The sequence below is a fragment of the Bombus fervidus genome, chromosome 3, assembly GCF_041682495.2.
Source record: "Bombus fervidus isolate BK054 chromosome 3, iyBomFerv1, whole genome shotgun sequence".
Classification (NCBI taxonomy): domain Eukaryota; kingdom Metazoa; phylum Arthropoda; class Insecta; order Hymenoptera; family Apidae; genus Bombus; species Bombus fervidus.
In genome coordinates, this window is record NC_091519.1 from 13,710,696 (window position 1) to 13,732,001 (window position 21,306).

Here is a 21,306-nt window from a genome sequence, read left to right on the forward strand (position 1 = left end):
AACGCGTCGGTTCGATGCTGTGTACAACCTATTAAAATATTTTCTAGTTCAAACATTAACGGTCTTTGTATACGAATACCTTGGATACAGAATACATACGAGTTACGATATAAGAAATTTATGTATGCACACTTCTATTTTGTTTGATATCGCGATGCTATTTTATCCACGATAGAGACAAAGTTTAGACATGAATCATGGAACAGGATATGATGTAACGAGGAATTTTATTTCTTTCGAATACGCTAATTTAACAAATTAAAGAGGTCATGCTGCGATGCAATTTTTATAAATAACGTTAATTACCGTGTAAAACATATAAACATAGAATACCGAGAAATATCGTAAACAGATACAATGGACGATATACGAAAACGATATCGAAAATTTATGTACGTTCTTTGTGCATTGTATTTCTAATCGCATATATTTAATTTCATTGAATTATCACTTATTTTTGCTAGTATCGTATCCAAAGTTCAATCTAGATAGGGGAATAATGCGTTTTGAAGCGGTATAAGGCACCGGAGTGCATTGAGCCGGACCTGCCATGCTCCATCTTGTTTCCGCTAAAACCGCGTCGAAGTCGTAGATTCATGGCGTCGATCTAGTGCTGCGAATTCACGAGACGTATCGTTCGTTTGTCTTTTACGTGTCGTACCTTCTTTTAATGGTTCGCAACGGTTCGTTCGTATGACATTAACTCTATTGGCGACAATATCAAACATCCGTTTGTCGGTTAAAGTACGTCATCGAGGCTAGAGAAAGCGATTTCCGTCGCACTCGAATTGCTTCGTCCGAAAACGAAGGCAGTTTCACGACTGTTTTGTAGTTGAGAACGCTTTGAACGAGAAACGCCTATTGCGTGTTCTGTACCGGTGATTTATAGGCATCTTCTAACGTACAGTACCCATATACCTATACATAAAGATGTTCTCTGTATTAAATTGTAAATGGTATTGTAGTACAATAAAATATTGCGAGGGCTTTCCACAAATTATATTGTTAAATAAAACTTTATGAGTTTGCGTTATAATACCATGTATTTACTATAATTTTTTTCTATATAATTTACGTCTTAAATCTTTTACTTATTTTTAATGTCTCGATATAAATATATATTTACAATGACTAACGAATAAAATACAATGAAACAATAAGAGATTCATGTAAAAATATCAAACATTTTATTGTTTTACGTTCCTTTACCTCAAATGAATAGTAATAAACTTTAAAGAATTACTGAAGTTTGAATTTTTTACAAGATACTAGTTTAATCACTAAAACAGTAGTGCAAAAATTAGATACTGCAAGAGCAATTAAAGTGTTGGAATGAATAATGTGAAAAATGTCGATAACAATGGATTTGTATTTTAGTATACTTGCAATTTGATTTTGCGACGTATAATTTACCGAACTTCGATTGGATTATTTTAGAACTATATCTTTGTTTGCGTTATATATATATATCTATCTTTTATTTATCTTTTATTTATCGAGACATATTGTTTTTTTAATTGCATAAGACGGCACAAGTGACGGTGGCGACAACCTCCAATGAAACAATCTAATCTTACAGTCGTACACTCAGTGCCACCTGTAGGAAAGATAAATATTACAAACTTATTACCTACCAACAATAAGCACGAGTAAAATAATTTCATATTGAACAAACAAAATTGTTTATTCTATGTAAGCAGGTAATTGCAATCTTTGGTTATACATCCATAATATCTAACCTTTCTCGCAGTATGTGAATTTTTAATATTCATACGAAGTAATTTAAGGCATATAAGTATTAATTTCTTAATTTCAATCTTAGTCATATATTTTTTCACGTATATTATCGCGCATCTAAGTAAAAGAAACATGTCATTGCAAGATAAATTACAGATAAATTACAGTTCAGAAATTACAGTACATACAGAAGAACCATCTATTTTATCATACGATGCAAACGAGCGGAAGTTGGCACGCAGACTTCGTATACAACGACGTATACAAGCACGAGATAAGTAAGGATCGTATAACATTTCAATAAAAGTATCTTATATAGTAAATATATTAATACCGTAGATTTTCTTTCAACGATAGTAGAAGAAAGATAATAAATAACAATGAACTCGATCATATTTTCATATATTCTGAGCGTATATATGTAGATTTGGGCAGAATTGTAAATAAATTGTTACCTCTTATTTGGTTAATTATTAAATAACTAATTAGATGTCAGATAATATATAAAACTGTTAGGTAGCAGTATCAATTGCGATCAGCAATCTAAAACTGGTCGTACATCGGTTAAATTTACTGGTAAAGCGGAATAGTTGTTGGTTAGTGTATTTTGATTTAATTTTCTTACGTCTACAATGCCATGTAATAAAGGCCATGAAAACGTAGAAAATTTAAGGAACACCTGACAATAGTTGCGAATTATTTTTGCATAATTACACAAAATCTTTTCATGCTGCTTACAATGAGAACACATGATGCAGTGTATTTACATATATACACATGTTTGTACATCTACAGTGATTTCACAACCAAAGACTAATTAAAAACACACAACATAATATACATAATTAGCTGAAATGTTACATAATTTTATAATTTTGAACATTATTGAAGGATCTAAATTAAAAATACAACAACTAGAATCTAAATTAAAAACTATAGCGGCTTGAAATTACCAGAGGATTTTAATTAAAAATTCCTACATGTACGTATCTACAGTTTTTGCTTTTGCTTTAACAAATATATTAATATATAAAAATGTATTAAAGAATTTACGTACATAAGGATTAACAATTTGCAGAAACAGGCGTGAAAAATAATCGATATACGTTTTATCTCTTTCGTATATGTTTCGAACAGATCGATACACTGTAAAACTACTAATATAGTTAAATCGTTCGTCAAAAGATACGCAGCCTATGCGTATAAACGATGTTCCTTTAATTTTCGAAATATCGAGGAACACGTATTTTTCATTCGTAATTCCGATAGCAGAGATAGAAAAAGTATACCTATCTCATAGATACCGCTTCTGAGAGTTAAAAGAATTAACGCTATTCCGACGTTAGACAGATAAAAGATCAAGATGAAGAAATCGAGGAAATAACTCCTATCGAGAAGCAAATATTCGATAGCATAGAAGCCTTGGACAAATTAGCCGCAGAAAGCGATGAAGTGGTATGTATATGCGATTCGAATCGCAAATAATTATTTTTCAAGAAAATACACTTGAAACTCTCTCGAGTCAACAAGTAACCAATTAGGATGATAACTGATAATTGTTTCGACGTAAGAATCGCGAGTTAACGAACGATGTTTTATCACGTGATGTAGGTTACAGGCATCAGAGTGGCGAATGACGCGAAGGAACTGCAAAGACGAAAAGAGATGCGAGAGAAGAGAGAAAGATTATTGGAGGTACTCGAAGAGGAAGATAAAAAATGCATGGAGAAATATCGCGAGATTACGGAAAGATGGCCTGTTATACTTGCATCGAAACATCCGCTGGATATTCACGAAGAGTTGCAGAGTCAAAATGCCAAGTGCCTGGAAATCTTAGAGAAGAAGGACGCGTTGATCGCGGAATTGAAACAAGAACTTGATAACGCTGATCTACAGTACGCCGAGGATGTAAATAAACAGAACGAGGAGATTGATTTGCTTATCGAAAGGATGGAAAACCAAGTGAGTAATACGCGTCTCGAAGACTTTTGTTTTATACATTTCCAACCGATACATGTTTTCTTTAGATACGAATAATGAGCAAAGCTTATCGCCGAGAGGTAGAATTGATCGAAAGTGTCATCGAAATGGAACGGAAAATACTTTTGGAATCTTCTTTGGAAAAATGGAATGTATTATTTAAGCAGCTCAAGGACGATACATTCAACGCGAGGAAAAAAAGGAAGGAAATAATGCGCGAGTATGAGGAGGAAATGCAGAAAGCGATGATACAGCATCAAGAAGAGTTTAGGAAACAGAAGATTATGTTTGAGTTAGAGATACAGAATCTTCAACAGGAGATACAGAATATGAAAGCCTTCTGTATGATGAATATCGAGAAATTGGATTATAATTATGCGGTGCTGAAACGTCGAGACGAAGAGAATACTATCGTGAAGAATCAACAGAAAAGAAAAATTAACAAGTTCGTGCCAACGTTAAATTACTCGTTCTGATAATTTCAGTCGCGTGAGTCGAACGGATCTATTTACGTTTCAGGCTTCAGGATGTTATTAATAATTTAAGGAAGACTTACACGGCACTGGAAGAGTCGACAAGAGCGGAAATTCAAAAGATCACGAATCAAATACTAAAGTCGCATACAGCTATAATAGACTTGGAAGAAAAGTCGAACCATCTCACATTCATCAATGATAAAAAGTACATGCAAATTTGGGACATGAATATCGAAACTGCGAACGAATTAGTCGATAAGGTACGATAACAACGTGTAATTAATGAGAATAGTCTCGTTCGGTGATTGTATATTTCAGATTTTAACGGCAGATAGAATTATACACGAACAATTGTTAATAATGGACTGGCAACCACCGGAGGTAAAGTTATTGAAAAAGGAAGAATTACCGTCGTACTGCGGAGCGATGTGTGCCTTGAAAGCAGGTAAAATTTACTTAAAGAATGATTTATTTAAAAAATCAGAAGAGCTGTAAAATTCTTTGATCTTCGTTCAAGAACAAGAGGAAGCCAAAAAACGAAAAACAATATCTAAATCATATAAACCGGCGACTACCTTAGAAGAAATTAATTTAGAACGACGCTTATTAAATCATATTATTAAACTAATTTCTGAACACTGTGATTACCTTATCGAAGACACTTTGAAGAATTTACTTTCCGATTACACAGAAGAGGATAAGCTACTGATTCGATTGGACAAAGCATTTGAGGTGATATTTTCCATATAAATAATATCATTATCATGTTGTTATAAGTTAGGTATAAACATGATTGAATTTTTAGGCCCTAAAAATTACAGCCGAAGAAGAACTCCAATTTTTATTGAATTTTTTCTTACCGTATGCATATTGTCCCACGTGTACGGTTAAAACTGTAAGCACATCAAGTGTTTGTGGACAGTCTGCAGAAATTACGGAAAGTTCTTCGTCTCTGTACGTGATATATCGTTGATCTTAAAAGGAAAGTCATAAAATTGACGTTAACTGTAATAAAATATATCGATAATAAACATTTCAGAACCACTATTTCTGATGTTTGTGGCAGCGATACACTTAATACGAAAGAGGCTAAGTTAGTGGCAGCTATGGAAGAAGTACTTTGTTGTGAAAAACTACACGATGATGGTCATGAAAGTGACATTGTTATGAGTAAAAGCGTTCCTTCGACCGAAACACCGCCTGTTAATACAGAAGTTGTATCGACTTGTGTATCTGAAGGCATTGTCGAAGTTATTGACAGTACGTAACTGAAATTGATCTATTTAAATTTTTTCTCAATATTACCAATTTATCAAAGAAATTATTTAATTTATTTCCTTCTGTTATTTATTAATCGTACATCAAATTGTTGTTATTTTTATTTGTTGGAAAAATCGCACCAAAATTTAACGATATTTATTCAATGAAAGTAAATTACCAGTTATTATGTTACTACAATTGCTTATATTAGTTTTTATTCTTGTAGCAGATGGCGAACCAAAACGATCATTAACCTGCGATAAAGGCCATTTGTTGACAATTGAAACTGAATTTGTCTCAAGTGCGTTAAAAGAATTTGTGGAAAGATACGAGTTCGTTAAAAAAGAGGTATCACCTGATAAAAAAGTAATTGAAGAGAAAGTCACGATATCACGTAATATAACGGACGACGATATAACTGATTTTTGGGAACGATATAGGAATATTTTTCCGAAAGATAAAGAAAGACTATGGGATAATCTATTGATTGGTCTTAAAAAGTATTATGAAGTGCTAAAGGAAAGACATCAATTAAATGCTGAGACTCAATCGTTACGAAAACAGAATGCAGAAATGCGTCGTTTATTAAGCAAGTATACTACACAGGTAATGCTAAAATAATATAAATGAAATATTTCCTTGTTAACTTATGTTTACATTACGTATATCTAAATTTCAGCCTGAAACTACAATAACGGATTGAAAAGAAAACGGAAATTTCGATAGCAAAATTTTTATATTGTAGGATTAATAAAAAATTATTAATTATTATTACTTACAACATTATATATTTTTCCATTAATTTTTAAATGAACATATATACATTCATACATTACATCGGTACCTTCTTGCACTATTTCATCTAATATCAAGGACAATGTCAATTTTTCAAAGATATCTTAGTTTTTAATGCAACATCGGCACTTTGTACAATTTTTTTTAAAACTTTCCTTAATTATTAAGTACGTCTAACAAAAATTTATATGTGATTTCCAATTGAACTAATTGTGTTTCAATTATATGTATATTTATATTATATCCTGAAGAAATAGTGCAAAGAGAGAGGTTTATATCTTAACGCGGCAGAGCCTCCAATATTCATGAATTACAAAATTATATATAACATTGTGTATTTACTTATTCGTATATGTGAATGTCACTTAATGTTCAAAATTTAAGTATCAAATTAATTTCATCGTCTAAAGAATCATGATTCTACTTGGAATGAACTATTCTTCTTGAAAAGAATAAAACATGTACTTAAATAATTCATATGTGTATTAAAATAGAGATATTCATTTTATTACGCTATTTTCCTATGTCTGATTCGTGAAACCCCCTGGTACAAAATTGTTTGATAACGATTGAACAAAATTCTTAGGATTTACACCAGGTTTAGGTTTTTTCCAATATGGCAAAAATCTTTTTTTCTTTTGAGTCCTAGCTTGTTTTAATTTACCAGTATGCTTTTTCGATGTTATATGCTACAATTAAACATAAATTATATCATTAAAAGGTTAGTAATATTTATTTACCTTATTACTGATAACATACCACATTGTATTGCATCTGAGAATTGAAGATTTTATTACACATGCTGCATGAAAGCGATACGCCTTTAGACACAGTGTTTTCTTGGATATTCATAGTTGCAGATGCCACTGAACTGCCAACATCTTTGTCAGTCCACCCACCTAAGCATCAATGTGCGATCAACACTATCTATGTATCACAACCGCTGAAGCGGTTATATGTGATAATAAATCAGCTTGAACACTACATTCATGCCATAGAAAAAGCAACCATTAATACAAACATTATTAACAAAAGACCACCATAAGATTTTAGTAGTGTGTATATGTATGTGCATAGCAAATTTTACCTTTTCAAAATAAAAAAATGTATTTATAATATATTATATTATTTTATGTAAACCTTCTCATAAAAAATTTTTGATTTTTCATTTGTGTTACATAATTACATGGAAAGGTATTACAATTTATACCTGCTATTGAACATAAACGAAATTTAGTTAACAAATGGTTTTGTACAAGGAACTAATAATTGATTTTAATTCCATTATGATTTAAAAACTGGATTATTTGAAGTTATTGTTTTATAGAAGAAAGTTAAGGATAGGAATGAAAGAGAAATGTAAGAAATAACAAAATGCATTTCCACATTATATATTACTGAAAGGGATACAGTGAAACTGAAAAGGAGCCAAATTATTTTGTAAACGATGTTAATTTTATTAATTATAATATGTAACTAATCAACACGTTATCAAGTTATTATTTTATGGCAATATACTCAAAGACAAATCAGTAATAAACAATAAATATACAATTTCAATTTGGTAGAAATAAATAACAAACGATACATAATAAATAAATAACTAATAAATAAATACCAAATTATGATGTATAAATTATAACGAACATGAAAGTATCACCAAGCATTTCCACATTGATTGGTAAATGAAAGCTTTTAGGTTTAGGCAGAATTAAGTCTCTATTAGCTCATAAAAACAAGTGGAAAGCAAAAGTAAGCAGCAGTGTTAAGCATGCAAATGTAAATAACAATAAAGAATAAATTAGTACAGCAACATTCTTTTCTATTACTTTATCCATACACAAAGTGCGACTACATTTAAGCCCATATGGTAGCGGCTTTCGTACCATATAACGTGTATTACCTCTCATAGCTTTCTTTTTGTGCCGGCTCCCTATAGAAAATAAAATTTATTTAATACATTAAAAACATACAAAGGTATGAAATAAATCTTACTTTGTAATATACCATTTAAATGTGTTTGAAGTTGTTGTATTGAGTTTAGACACACATTACACACATTGCATTTCAATCCATTTGTTTCTTCGTCTTTTGTAAATGCTACTTTGGTTTCTTCAAGAGATGCCATTATATTTTTGGATCTAATCTGTAAAACAAGCGTATGCTTGATGTTGTTTTGTTTTATATATGTTTTAGAATTCATGAATGATTCTTTTAATTGCATGTGTGTTACCTCATACTTCAACTTTTCATGTCTGTATTTAAGTGTCTTATAGTAGTATAGTATGATTCGTTGCTTTATTTGCACAAACCTGTTTAGCATGACGTGCTCCTTGTAAATGTGTATCTAATACTGTTTGACTGGTAAATGAAAGGTCACAATCATCACATCGAACAGGAGGTTTCTTTGTAGGTAAATTTCCCATTATATTATCTACAACTGCTTTGGTTACAGGATCATTGAGGCCAGGATTTATTACGCTTTCTGACGATACAGCCATTTTTGGAACTAAAAATTTCATATCGAAATCAACAAATTTATCAATAAATTGAAATTAAACTTTTATCAAGTTCAAATTTTATTTTACGATAATATAGGAATTAAAAGTTATGGTCACCTGTTATATTGTGCTGAAATTGAAACGGTTATACTTCTTTTTAAAGTTACAGTAGATGTGTACGAGATATATTATTCAAATAGAGGTTATGATTATTAACATTATCGAATATTATCAAAAGAACTAATATTGTATAATACATATACATATATATAAATTATTGAATTATATATTATATAAAGCGTACCTATCTGTTGAGCTTTGTATATCGGAATCAGATACACCACTGTTTAGTTTGTGTATTAAACTTTATATTTTCTTAATGAATTTCGAAAAATACTTAGGGGGCAGCAATGTTTATAAAGTTTATAAATGGGTTATCTCTTTAACACTTTTGATACAAATTCTCGAGTTGGTTGCCTGCTTTTTTTAGGAACATTATATTCGGGTAGTAGCAGTTCCTCTATTAATGGTTCAATATTACATTTGATAGGCCCCAAGAGTTCCTAGAATGTCGTCACTTAAGGCGCGTTTAGTAATTGTATTGTGAACTAAAATACTGCGCACAATTAACTTAATATAACACGTAAATATTTGAAACTAGATATACGTATTTACGACGTTGCTTTATTAAATCGAATTAATGCAACAATAAGAAATAATATTTCAAACGACTATTTTATAACATTCTAATACTTGATTAACAAGTATTCCTTTCTTATTAAATTTTGGTTATGTATATATATATCTATATATATATATATATATGAATGTTATTACAAAGTATACAACTTTTACTTTTACGATGCGTCATATCTATATCGTATTATCTATATATTTGTTCAATCTGTTGTTAGTTAGATTTGAAATTTTTGAACGAAGTATTTTATTTCTCAGTGAGATGGATATAAATTTTCGATTTAATAGAAACGAGATAAAAGATTGGAATATCTGTGTAAACATTTTACGTTCTTATGATATTTTTTTGGCTAAATACCCACTGAGTTAACGCGCAATGGGTGAACCGTTGAAAGGGATTAAAGTTCTTTATATAGAGAAAGTTTGTCCATGAAATATGCATAAAATCAAACAGGTGAATAAAGCTTTGCGAAAGATCGATCCAATCAGCGGTTTTGGAAGTGTGATGTTGGTTGTGGTAGAGCGTAATATTGGCGGTTTAAGAAGGGCAGCCAATTAGAAAAGTTGACGAATATCGTCGGTCGGTACTTAGGTGCGTGTGTTTGTACGAGTGTATATAGGTGACGGTCGTGAAATATAGTAGCAGCCATCTTATATTTTGTGTCGGAGAAAAACAATTTGGCCGTAGAAATGTTTCGCGATTGTCCGTGAAGCCGCTCGAGAACGGGAGGCGTGCGCTCGATGAGGCGTGACGTTTTTCGACCCTAGCCCGGACCACTACAATAGCAAAGGTTCGTAAAATGCTGCTTTCTTCCTCGGCTATGGCAAAAGCGACCCCCACTTGCGAAGCGCTTACGAAGAATCCGGTTTCGCAGTCAAAATATTCCGCCGTTTCTTCCGTCGCTTTTTTAAAAATAGAGTTGCCCGTGTTGCTCACTGCTGGGTTACGTTCTGTTGACGACGGCATCGTGTCGTCTTCGAGTGGTTCGCGTAAAAGTTATGCAATCAGCTGATCATCCAGTTACCTTCTGTCACTTGTCAAAGATAAATGTCAAAGCAATTGGTCTAACCTGACACGCGTATATAAGAGTCGGACATGCATGATACCGGAATTAAGAGTGTATCTACATCGTTGAAAATTTTTCCGCCATAACGAGTGTCATAAATGGCGATTTATAGAGGTTCCCTGTCATGCAGGTGGATTGGTACGCAGGATATGAGCAGCTTGTCAAGCGCAACCTGACTCTGCTCCCCCATCAAGAAGCAGTGCAGCAGCAGGAGCCACAATCGCAACAGCTGGCTCAGCAGCAACAGACTGATATAATGACATCCATGTTCGAACAACAAATTAAAAGCGAACCCATGGGGTTTTATTCTGTTGCTTCGAGCCGTTCAGATGGTTCAAATTCTATGGTGAATTTGTCGGATGATCGTGAAGACCTTTCTCAGCAAGAAGGTCACCTACAACCCCAACAACAGACTACGTTACAAATAAGTCAGCAACAGGGTCAACAACAAACTCAACAACAGAGTCAACAGCAAACGCAACAACAGGGTCAACAACAGCAGAGTCAGACTGCGCAGCAAGAAGTTCCAAACCGTCAATCTACTGGACAACAAACTGTGAAAGAGGGTTCACGGTCAAAGCCACAGCCCTGTAAGGTATGTGGCAAGGTGCTATCCTCTGCTTCGTCGTACTATGTACATATGAAGCTTCATTCAGGCAACAAACCATATCATTGTACGGTATGCGAGGCAAGTTTCTGTCGGAAACCATACTTGGAAGTGCACATGAGGACGCACACAGGAGAAAGACCTTTCCAATGTGAGCTGTGCTTGAAAAGGTTTACTCAAAAGAGCAGTCTTAATACTCATAAACGTGTGCATACAGGAGAAAGGCCATATGCCTGCGACATTTGTCAGAAACGTTTTGCAGTGAAAAGCTACGTGACGGCACACCGTTGGAGTCACGTTGCTGAAAAGCCGTTGGTGTGCGACAGATGTTCTCTCACATTCACGTCCAAGAGTCAATTCGCAATACACATCCGTACCCATACTGCAAGTACCACGTACGAGTGTAACATATGCGGACGTACCTTTGTACGCGATAGTTATCTCATACGACACCAAAATCGAGTACATCGTGATATGAATCAAAGCAGTACGAATCACAATCCATCTACGCCCCAGAGTACCGGTGGTGGCACTCCAGGTACAGGTTTCGAAAGTCCAGTTTGCGATTTACGCTACAGCGAAGGACCTTCCTCGTTGGACGGCTTAGCAGGTTCGAAAGGAGGGATCGCGGCTGAGATCGCGAGTTTAGCCAAGCAAAACAATCTTCAACTTCCTCTACCGTTGCTACATCCGCAGACTACCAACTAGTGTTTAGACGACAACGTGTCCGAGTCCCTACCGCAACATCAACAGTCACCGCAGCAAGTAGTATGTCCCACCTCGGCGTCCTCGCCGTTCACACTTAATTCACCAGTGTCTCACGAGCACACCACACCGCAGAGTGTCTACCAAACGACAGGCTCCTCCAGTTCGCTGGATAGCCTCAACTCCCAACTTTATCCGCAAATATCGTCATCCCCCATAGATTCATCGGAGTCGCATCATCAATCGCAGCAACTGCATCGCGGCATTCCTCCGCCAGGGCTTCACCCTGCTCTGTATCTCTACGCTCAGTACTCGAATACTACAAGCAGCTCTCCCATCCCGTACCCCGAATATATTCAACGCAACAATGAGTAAGTCAGTTTATGCCAGCAATCACGATTTTTACCACGAACGGAGTGACGATTCGCCCGAAACGCGGACTCTTTGATCGCGTCTCGTTTAATGGTGCTGGTTGAACAAAGTGCCTAAAGAGCATCCACTTTCTGGATCACGACGGATGCTTAATCACAATCGTCGATTAATCGTTGATATTAAACAATTTTTACGCACCGACTAATTTTTATTTCGATCTTTTAACAATCGAGTGGATCAATTGTGAATTGATTACCGTTTTTGCACGTGTCTATCTCACTTACATACTTCTCGCTCCATTTAATGGATTATCTAAATACGGACGCTGATAAGCGTATTTTAACGAGAATGAAATAGCACCGTTCAAAGAGACGTGCACCACACGATCGACGAATCGATTCGTTTCCACGATCGTTCGATTTTCTTTGTTTTTACCAATCTGTCGTGGTATATCGATGTTAGCATAAACTAACGCGCGCGCGCGTACGTTTCTACGCGAGTTTTCCAAGTTTCCGCACTTCTTGATTTACCTGTTTTCCAATCACATCTGCGAGTACATATACATATATATATATCTATGTGTGTATATATATTATGCGCGAACCATTACACATACACATATTTATATTATATTTTTAAAGGAGTTTAGTCACTTGGATCTGTGATATAGATAGTAATTATTAACTACAATGTTTAAACTATTGGTTTACTATTTTGATGATATCAAAATGAGGAAATATAAAAAAAAAAAAAAAAAAGAAAGCAATGTCACGGAGCGATGTAGCTATCAGAATTTAAAGGACATTGGTCTCTACCGAAGGTGTTTGGTAGACACCCTACCTATTACTTTTACAAACAAACAAATATAAAAAAACAGGAACATTACCGTTACTAATACTACTACTACTACTATTACTACTACTACTACTATTACTATTACTACTACCACTACTACTACTACTACTACTACTATTATTACTACTGCTACTACTACTACTACTACTATTACCACGACTACTACTACTGCTACTACCACCATCACTACTATTACTATCACTACTACACTATTAGTACTACTACTCCTACTAATACTATCGTCCTCCCTCCACTACCATTTTACCACTGACATTTCCCCAGCTATATATTAGTCTCGCTATTATTACTACTACTGCTACCATTAACGCTACCACCACCACCACCGCCACTACCACCACCACTATTATTATTATTATTATTAGAAACACGCAAACGTTAGTTCATTTTAGCAACATGCATACTGCGTGTGTCGATAGGACCTATAATCCCAGTCGTCATGGTTTCTCTTTAGCCTTAAACCGTGGTTATTTTATTATTTTATTCTTCTTTCTTGTCCTTCTTCTTACTCGTCCTTCTACTCTGCTTCTTCTTCTTCGTCTTCTTTTTCCTCCTCCTTCTCCTCCTCCTCCTCCTCCTCCTCCTTCTCCTTCTCCCCCTCCTCTTACTCGTCATCTTCTTCTTTTCTATCCTTCTCTGTGACATTTCGTTTTAGTCGTATCCCTTCGAACTAATTTTTCCACGTGCCCAATCTTTATGCGTGTCTAAACGAATTAGAAACGTGTCTGAAGGTATCGGTACTCTTTTTATCACGTAGGACTATTGTACAGCTTATGAATCAGTTCCATAGGTGTACTTACTTTTCACATATCGAAGTGTATTGTACACACAAGGTACATATTGTACATACGTATACATATACATATAGATGTATTATAAAACAATGAGCGGATGTGCAGATCGTACTAAGTACTAGGAATGTAATAGCAGGGCTGTTGATTTTTCTTTTTGATTACTGTTAGGTATTAGTTTTTAGAGATTACGATTATTATTACTATTATTACTACTACCGCTATTATCATCGAATATTATTAACGTTCTGATTATTACGATTATTATCGTTCTTTTCAACGTTAACGCTACAAAGTTTAGATACAGCAAACGGGGGAACCATGACAGCCGCGAGTCGAAAGAAAAGAAAGGGAAGAAAACGGACAAAAAACGCGAAGAAGGAATTTTCGTTTCATTTGAAAAATTTCGCGCACGGTCCAGTACGGTGTGTATGTTTGTTTTAACGATATACGAAAATAGATAATGGCGTGTGCGCGCACGCGTGCACACGCCAAGCGATTTCGAATCGACAGCGCCAAAAAAGAAAGAAATAGTATACACGCGAGGTTTCCAAGTCGATCAAAGCGAATCAAAGAGTAAAAATTGGTAGAGCGGGAAAGAAAGGGAAAGAAAATCGCGAAGTAAAAACGAAACGAACATAATTGTAAAGCAGGAACGGGACAAAACGTAGATATGATTTGAAAAGTGACAAAAAAAAAAAAAAAAAAAAAATACAAAGAGAGAGAAAGAGAGAGAGAGAGAAAAGTATATTCGCGTTAGCGTGCCTCGAACTCCTTTGTATATCGTAGGGTCTGTCTCGGCGATCCTTTCTGTCTTCACGCTGAAAACAAGAGGAAGAACAATTCTCTGCGCGCGTATGCCTGAGGCTTTTGATTTAAAACGAGACTCGAAGTCACCGGGCAAGACTGATTTTTAACTCGCAAACGCTTGCGAAAGAACACAAACATAAAAAAAGAAAAAAAAAAGAAAAAAGAAACGAAAGCAAAGAAAAGGGAAAAAGAGAGGAAAAGGAACGGTCTTTTTTTTTCGCCTTGCGTTTTTTTCTTTCCGTTGGTTTTTAGGTACACGCGAATGTCGTACGTAATATTTGTATACGTATATATTTGTATTCATGCGAGAAAGGCGATAGGACAAAGTTCTGTTCGACATTCTTAGGTGCAATGAGAACGAGAGAGAGAGAAAAAGCGATGATCTTCATGTTGGCTAGTCATTGTACAGCTCTATGAGATACTAATCGTACTACTAAAGCTGTGATTAATAAAGCCTCCGTGCATATGTTCGCGCAGCTCCTAATTAGTATAGTGATAACGTATTTTGTAGCTTGTTACGATTGTAAGGTACACAGTAGATAAGCTCGTAGGTATACCTAGTAAAAAAAAAAAAAAAAGAAGTTGCAGTTCCGAATTGATCGGTCGATTTTTCATTCCGATCTCTATTTTTCTTTCTCTTCTTCTTTTCTTATTTCCACTTCTATCCCTTCTATACTTCTCATTTGCTTCTCGATCTCTTCTATTCTTTTTCTTCTTCCTTCCACTTTTCTTCCCCTTCGTCCCTTATTCCTACATACGCTTTCTTCTCCCAGTGGTCTCCTTCTTACCTCTTTTTCTATTAAACGTGCCTTTCCGGTGCTGGACAAGCTGACGTATCATCACGCGAGAACAAAAGGAAAGGTTCGAAGGAAATGATAGAATATAACGAGCGTCGCTCGTTTCAAGTATCCTGCGAGTTGTTACGTTATTTGAAATAGCGTCGGGAGTTTGTCCTTTTTTTTCTTTGCCCCCTATCCGTTTTTTTTTTCTCGGATTTTATCTAAGATTTTTATCCGTCTTGTCCGTATTGTATCGCTGCATCGTTCATTTTCGCGAAGCGTACCGTGTGAAGGATCTTGTGAGAATAGATTTTACGTGTGTCGTTTATAGTTGTTTTCACGTAGCATTTTGGTTTTTATAGAAAGATGTAATTATTGTTATGAAGTTTCGTTTGTTGTTTAGGTTTAAGAGATCGAGTTTATTTGCGTGAAATTTGTGTAGGGTGATGAATCGGAGATTAACGTTTAGTAGCAGTATTACGTGTAATAATAATAATAAAAAAATCATATAACATAAAAAAATATCAGTAATCTCGCAAGATTTCACGAAAATATTCGCCCATTGACGAACCGTACTACAGGAATGATGTCGAGCAATTTTTATTCTGACACGTTGCGTTCAAATCTTTTGTATGAATGGACGTGCTGATGGAAAATTTGTAGGGTTGACTTTCTTTTTTTGTTTTCATCATCGACGCACCCTTAAATTTATTTCTTCTTTGTACTCTTATAGCGTAAGGGTTCGTTTAAAGGAAGCGATGGTTGAAATTTTAAATCAGAGAATCTCCTGCTTCATTTTGGCATCGTATATTTCCACATTATCGTCAAACGTTAAATGTTAACAATGAGCTTATTTTCGTAAATGGTTAAAGGCGATGCAGAAAATTGACGTTTTCGATTTTAGAAAACGACGAACGAACAACGGTCGCTCGATCGACGATGTCGATTTATTTCTCAACGATAGTACTGTACAGTAAGTACCGTATCATGCGAACCTGACGAACCTGTCTTTTTTTTTTTTATATTTGTATCGATGAAAAACGACGAGAACTGTTTCACACAATGCGCTCTAGTAACACGGCTGGTAGGTACGTCAGGAACGTTGTCCAGCATCGAAACGCGCAAACCTCGTATCTTCCGGATCAGTTTAACGATCTCAGTAATTTCGACCGCCATTCCGCGGACGTAAGTTAGTACGTAACACGAGAATTCTTATTTTCGTTCGTGACGTGTATATCAAAGATCCGTGTATTTTTCATAAGAAGAAGGGAGGAAGATAGGTCCTTTCTTTGAAAGAGCACGCGTCGGACCAATATGTAAGAAAATTTAAAAAAGTAAACCAAAAAAGTGGGAAAGAAAGCAAAGTAACAAGAAGAAGATCGATGGAAAAGTGCGTAACAAAGAAAAGAGAAAAGGGTAAAGGAAAGGACAGTGGATGAATGGCAGAGAGACAAAGGAACGCGTATTTGGACGATCGGGGCGATGGATGAATTAATTAAAAAACATCTCGCGCCTGGTATCGTCGTACATCACACAGAAATACGCTGCATCTTTTTTCTTTTACTTCTTTCTTCTTTTTTGTTACCTTCTTTCTTCTATTTTGTTAGTTCTTCTTTCTTGCTACTTTTCTTCGTCTCATTCGTTAGGACGCGAGAAACACGCGATCGGAATGTTAATTTCGCGTTTAGGTGAGAGTAGAAAGGAAGAGAAAGGTCGAAGGTGACTGGTCTCGCGGATGTTCCTCGCAAAAATTTTCCTGTTCGAGCTTTTGTATATACATATATACGTATACACGTTGTACGTAGTTGACCTGTAAAGGAATCAAAATGGAGAGGGGGGGATTAAACAAGAGAGACAAATAGGCAGATATCGTATAGTATATCGTAGAAGTGCCACCCACCTTCTAGAGAAGTCGCGTAGTTAAGCGATTACACGTAGCAGCTATTTTTCAATCGAATCTCTTGAGGTCGTCGTCGGTTTAGAATTTTCTTTGTTATACGTGGAACCAGCATTCTTCAAAAATCCCTCTCGTATAATACGCGAACCTGTCTTCTTTCGTTTAACGAGAGTCTTCTCTCTTAGCATCGATCTCTCTCTCCTCCCTTTTTCGTTATTTCTGTCTTTCTCGTTCGTTGAAACGAATTTTTAACGTTCAAAGTATTACTCTTGTATCCACGACCTGTGTATATAGTCTTATACTTCTCGTCGTCCTTCTTCTTCTTCATCTTCTTCTTCTTCTTATATTGTTCTACCGCGAGTGAACGCGAGAGGCAGAATGTCCGAGCTGTTAAAAAATTTCGTCGTTTTGAAACACGTTTCTTCGGTGTCACGAAGCTCGAATCGTTGTCGCTCGCGTTTTTCCTTTTGTCGTTTTTCTTTATTTTGGTTTTTTTTTGTGTTTCTGTATCTTCCCTTCTCTTTTTTATATGTATAGAGAGAAAAAGATTCGTCGATTGAAAAGTTAGAGAGAGAGAGAGAGAGAGAGAGAGAGAAAAAGAGAGAGAGAGAGAGAGAGAGAGAGAGAGAAAGAGAGAGTAGCGACGTAGATGTATCGATTTATTCTTCTTATTTTATACGAAAACGCGGAACAATTTTGTGCTGCGATTCCTCGCGTCAACTTTTCTTCGCGGTGATACGCGTTGGAGAACGCATCGACGAAACACGATCACAGCCATTTGTATACGAGAATTGTTCGAAACAAGTTATTAATTGTTGCTCTAAAGGAGAATCGAAAGAGAAAGTCAGTAAAATGTTATTATCGGCAGTCGTGAAATATGGGTGTCTTCAGGAATAGCAATATTCCGTGCAATGTGATTATTGTGTTATCGAATCACGATATTTTTTACATGACCGTTCTAAAAAGAAAAAGGTGACTATAATTTATATATGCATATATATATATATACATGTATATATATCTATGTGTATATATATATATGTATGTATTTGTTGAAAATATTTTCATTTGTATGCGATTAAAATTGCGTTCTCATTTAACGATTTAAATGTACATACGTTATCACGATTATTATTATTATATTATATTATATTATTATCATTATCATTATTATTATAATAATTATTATTATTATTATTTCGTGCTCGCCTGTGTCAGTATTATGTTTCTCATTCGAAATCTCGACGCATGCGGATTGGTTCGTCTCGCTCATGTCTCTTTGAAACCGTGTCCAAAGGGACGCTTTTTCGTCATCTGTTAAATATTAACGACGTTTGCGCCGTTCGATTCTCGATCTACTTTCTTGCGAAGCAAATCGTGCGTTTTCTAACGATTTCTTGACGACTACTTCCTGAAAGAGAGGTGATTTCAAACGTACAATATATTTGCATATTCGACGCATAAATGTCGACACGCTAACAAGATTTCAAAACAAAGATGTATGGGTATTTGAAAGATTCAAGGATTTTTGTAAATTCGACTTAAGTATTTTAGGGAGCCGATCAAAATTCAAAGGGTCAGTTAGTAAATAATTTTATATATGTTTTTTTTTCTTTTTTGACATTAAAACTATTTACGTATTTATTATGTGTTAGTTTATTTATCTATTAAGCAATATTATCCGATTCAATCGGATACATTCTGTACGAGGATCTAATCCATATCCTAAAATTTTTATCTTATACAATTTTTTAAGTTATGAAAGTTATATTTAATCTCAATTGGTACTTAAAATATATCTTTCCTTTATCTATTATCTAATTGTAGTTACGTCAAATGACTATATTTATTTCGAATTAATATATCACGGTGTTTAAAGTTCCTGTATATCAAGCACGATGCTTTGAAAAGGCAATGTGGTTTATTTTGACCTTATAGTACCAATTGAGGGTTATTACTACCTTAATGATACCTTTACATAACACGTTCGTACGACTGGGCTAATGTAGTCTAAAGTATTACAGTATCGTGTTTAACACGCCTTCTGTAACGCTATAAATTATTTGTCAAATGATTTTTCGATTATTACGAAATAAATCTCGAACCAATTTCTCAAAATCTCCTATCACTCGATAAGTATTTTCAATTTTGTAATTTCTTTATTACGTTAATTTTAAATATTTTGTAATCACAAGATCAAAACGTACTTACGGGATAAGAAATATTCAAAGTTTTAGTTTGATTTATGATTAAACTTATAATATTCGTCATCTTGCGATACAGAGTTACATGTATTCTTACGAAAAGGGAAATTCGAAATTTTTGCTTCATTGAAAATAAATTTATATCGCGTTCCAAACAGCAAAAATTAATCGCCCGAGGAAAGATTAGAATTATAATTTTTGACGAGTCGACTGTAATTTTGAGCACTCAAAAATACCCATGATCTAAGATGAGATATTTAGAATTTTTATTTTTAACACACGTCCGCGATGCTCGATACGTACTTTCAAATAGCCATACGTTTTCATAAATAACGTCCGGTGCTTGTCCTTTTGTACCGAGAATTTCACTGTTTAATGTTTTCATCGTAGAATGGCAAAATTCGATGGCATAGAATTCAAGGAAAATTTGTCGCAAGACGCAACGTTTATTCGTCGAAAGACATAAATCATCGATGATAATTAACATTTCTATTCACGAAACATTGAGTAAACGGACATCGATAGACTGTCTTTACGACGAAAGAATAAAGGAAAGAAAAAATAACAGTATTTAAAAAGGGTTGTTTCTACGCGACACTCGAATCATAATTGTCGTAGAGTTACCAAAATATACTCCGTTCTATTTGTTATTAGACGAGCTTTTGCATGCGATTCGAATAAGATTCGATACGAAGAAATTGACCAATTTAAAGGAAGTATCGATTCAAAGAAACTTTTTACACAAATATTTAAACGAGAGCAAATTGTTCCAAATCGTAGTATTTCGATTGGAAAATTAAACGCTGACACTAGAACTACCATATTCGACGATGTGATGGGGTTCGGACTTTTTGTTTTTGCTAACAACAAGCAGATGCTTTTTTGGCAAGCTTGTAGTTATATGTATTTACTTATTTATTTACATAATCTCTTATGTGCATATATATGTATATAATATACTCAAGTATACATTGAAGTTAGCGTAGTTCTAGTGTTAAATTGTTCAAAAGTACAATTTAGTTTTTCATATTATCGAAAAAGAAAGAATCAAACGTGTGTAAAAAGAAGGCAGAAATAACGTGGCTGACATGTACCGAATTATCGGTATAAGACTAATTGTAATCGGAAAGCTGTACATTATCCAATGATATTTCTCGTTGATTTTGACGAATTTTCCATACACGTGTATGAAAAACATTTATAAACATTTTATTCGTAGATATACACGAACGAATACTCTATACGACCTAACAAAGTTTATCAGAAATAACGTGTCAGGGATATCGGTCCAAAATGTCCTGTAAGAGAAAATCACCATCGCCGTACAAATTTCGATCACCGACATTCATTTAGATCGTTTTAATACCGCCATTTATACCGACAAACTATTTTCAACGAAGAGAAGCGTACGAAAGAATTAGAAGACCATTAACGAAGTTTAAAATCGTCGTTCGGTTTGCCATAGGTAGTACGCGACGTAACAAACATTTTATGCAAACGATCGAAATCCGAAAATGATAAAGACAGAGTCGCGAGACGGGCAGTGTCTGGAAAGAAAATCTTTCGTTTTCTACCTGAAACTTCGATCGACCATCGAGATAATAAACGATCGAACGAAGGCGTTCGCAGTTAGATTTTGTCGTTAAACTGTGTCTCGAACCGTAGGATGCTACAGGTGGACGAACGTATTGTACAGATACATTTTCGAGTCAGGACGGTGTGCACAGGAAAACAGCCTGCCATACGATCGACTTTC

The 21,306-nt window shown here is 34.8% G+C and overlaps 4 protein-coding genes across 14 annotated transcripts in view; 2 read left to right on the plus strand and 2 right to left on the minus strand.

Moving 5' to 3' along the window:
- Positions 1-5,163, minus strand: part of LOC139985688 (uncharacterized) — a 123,235-nt gene extending 118,072 nt beyond the window's left edge. For all 5 annotated transcript variants that reach the window (XM_072000305.1, XM_072000307.1, XM_072000306.1 and 2 more), the window contains exon 1: positions 5,054-5,163. The gene's annotated coding sequence lies outside the window, so the exon portion shown is untranslated. The remainder of the gene's footprint in view (positions 1-5,053) is intronic.
- LOC139985692 (dynein regulatory complex protein 1) lies at positions 1,431-7,366 on the plus strand. Of its 4 annotated transcripts, none has more exons than XM_072000320.1 (11): positions 1,431-2,015; positions 3,084-3,192; positions 3,349-3,699; positions 3,765-4,162; positions 4,237-4,453; positions 4,512-4,638; positions 4,711-4,925; positions 4,999-5,147; positions 5,233-5,453; positions 5,683-6,059; positions 7,103-7,366. In XM_072000320.1, exons 1-11 carry the CDS (start codon positions 1,870-1,872, stop codon positions 7,193-7,195), a joined length of 2,403 nt encoding a protein of 800 aa, XP_071856421.1. In that variant the 5' UTR covers positions 1,431-1,869; the 3' UTR covers positions 7,196-7,366. The 4 variants fall into 4 exon arrangements, with proteins under 4 accessions (XP_071856421.1, XP_071856422.1, XP_071856420.1 ...); XM_072000321.1 differs by having other exon boundaries at positions 1,466-2,015; positions 5,680-6,059; positions 7,109-7,366; XM_072000319.1 differs by having other exon boundaries at positions 1,467-2,015; positions 5,680-6,059.
- LOC139985716 (zinc finger protein 346) lies at positions 6,212-9,315 on the minus strand. 3 transcript variants are annotated; one of them, XM_072000365.1, is made up of 6 exons: positions 9,054-9,315; positions 8,561-8,757; positions 8,256-8,394; positions 8,152-8,181; positions 7,008-7,147; positions 6,212-6,937 (listed from the first exon to the last, which is right to left on the minus strand). In XM_072000365.1, exons 2-6 carry the CDS (start codon positions 8,747-8,749, stop codon positions 6,770-6,772), a joined length of 666 nt encoding a protein of 221 aa, XP_071856466.1. In that variant the 5' UTR covers positions 8,750-8,757; positions 9,054-9,315; the 3' UTR covers positions 6,212-6,769. The 3 variants fall into 3 exon arrangements, 2 of the variants coding, with proteins under 2 accessions (XP_071856466.1, XP_071856467.1); XM_072000366.1 differs by lacking the exon at positions 9,054-9,315 and adding an exon at positions 8,867-9,011; XR_011799478.1 differs by lacking the exon at positions 6,212-6,937 and having other exon boundaries at positions 7,008-7,229; positions 7,336-8,181; positions 9,054-9,312.
- A 375-nt stretch (positions 9,316-9,690) lies between these two features.
- Positions 9,691-20,238, plus strand: LOC139985707 (uncharacterized). 2 transcript variants are annotated; one of them, XM_072000350.1, is made up of 2 exons: positions 9,691-10,236; positions 10,643-20,238. In XM_072000350.1, exon 2 carries the CDS (start codon positions 10,769-10,771, stop codon positions 11,825-11,827), a length of 1,059 nt encoding a protein of 352 aa, XP_071856451.1. In that variant the 5' UTR covers positions 9,691-10,236; positions 10,643-10,768; the 3' UTR covers positions 11,828-20,238. The 2 variants fall into 2 exon arrangements, with proteins under 2 accessions (XP_071856451.1, XP_071856450.1); XM_072000349.1 differs by lacking the exon at positions 9,691-10,236 and having other exon boundaries at positions 10,637-20,238.
- Positions 20,239-21,306: the final 1,068 nt, after the last annotated feature.

What these genes read in the sequence shown, in the direction of transcription:
- LOC139985716 (XM_072000365.1), bottom strand. Translation starts at nt 8,749, where the DNA reads ATGGCTGTATCGTCAGAAAGCGTAATAAATCCTGGCCTCAATGATCCT. An exon ending in GAGCACGTCATGCTAAACAG is followed by an intron (nt 8,395 to 8,560) that starts GTTTGTGCAAAT and finishes CTTGTTTTACAG; the next exon opens with ATTAGATCCAAAAATATAAT. An exon ending in CAAAAAGAAAGCTATGAGAG is followed by an intron (nt 7,148 to 8,151) that starts GTAATACACGTT and finishes ATTGATGCTTAG; the next exon opens with GTGGGTGGACTGACAAAGAT.
- LOC139985707 (XM_072000349.1), top strand. Translation starts at nt 10,637, where the DNA reads ATGCAGGTGGATTGGTACGCAGGATATGAGCAGCTTGTCAAGCGCAAC.
- LOC139985692 (XM_072000319.1), top strand. Translation starts at nt 1,870, where the DNA reads ATGTCATTGCAAGATAAATTACAGATAAATTACAGTTCAGAAATTACA. An exon ending in CAGAAAAGAAAAATTAACAA is followed by an intron (nt 4,163 to 4,236) that starts GTTCGTGCCAAC and finishes TTTACGTTTCAG; the next exon opens with GCTTCAGGATGTTATTAATA. An exon ending in CATTGTCGAAGTTATTGACA is followed by an intron (nt 5,454 to 5,679) that starts GTACGTAACTGA and finishes TTATTCTTGTAG; the next exon opens with CAGATGGCGAACCAAAACGA.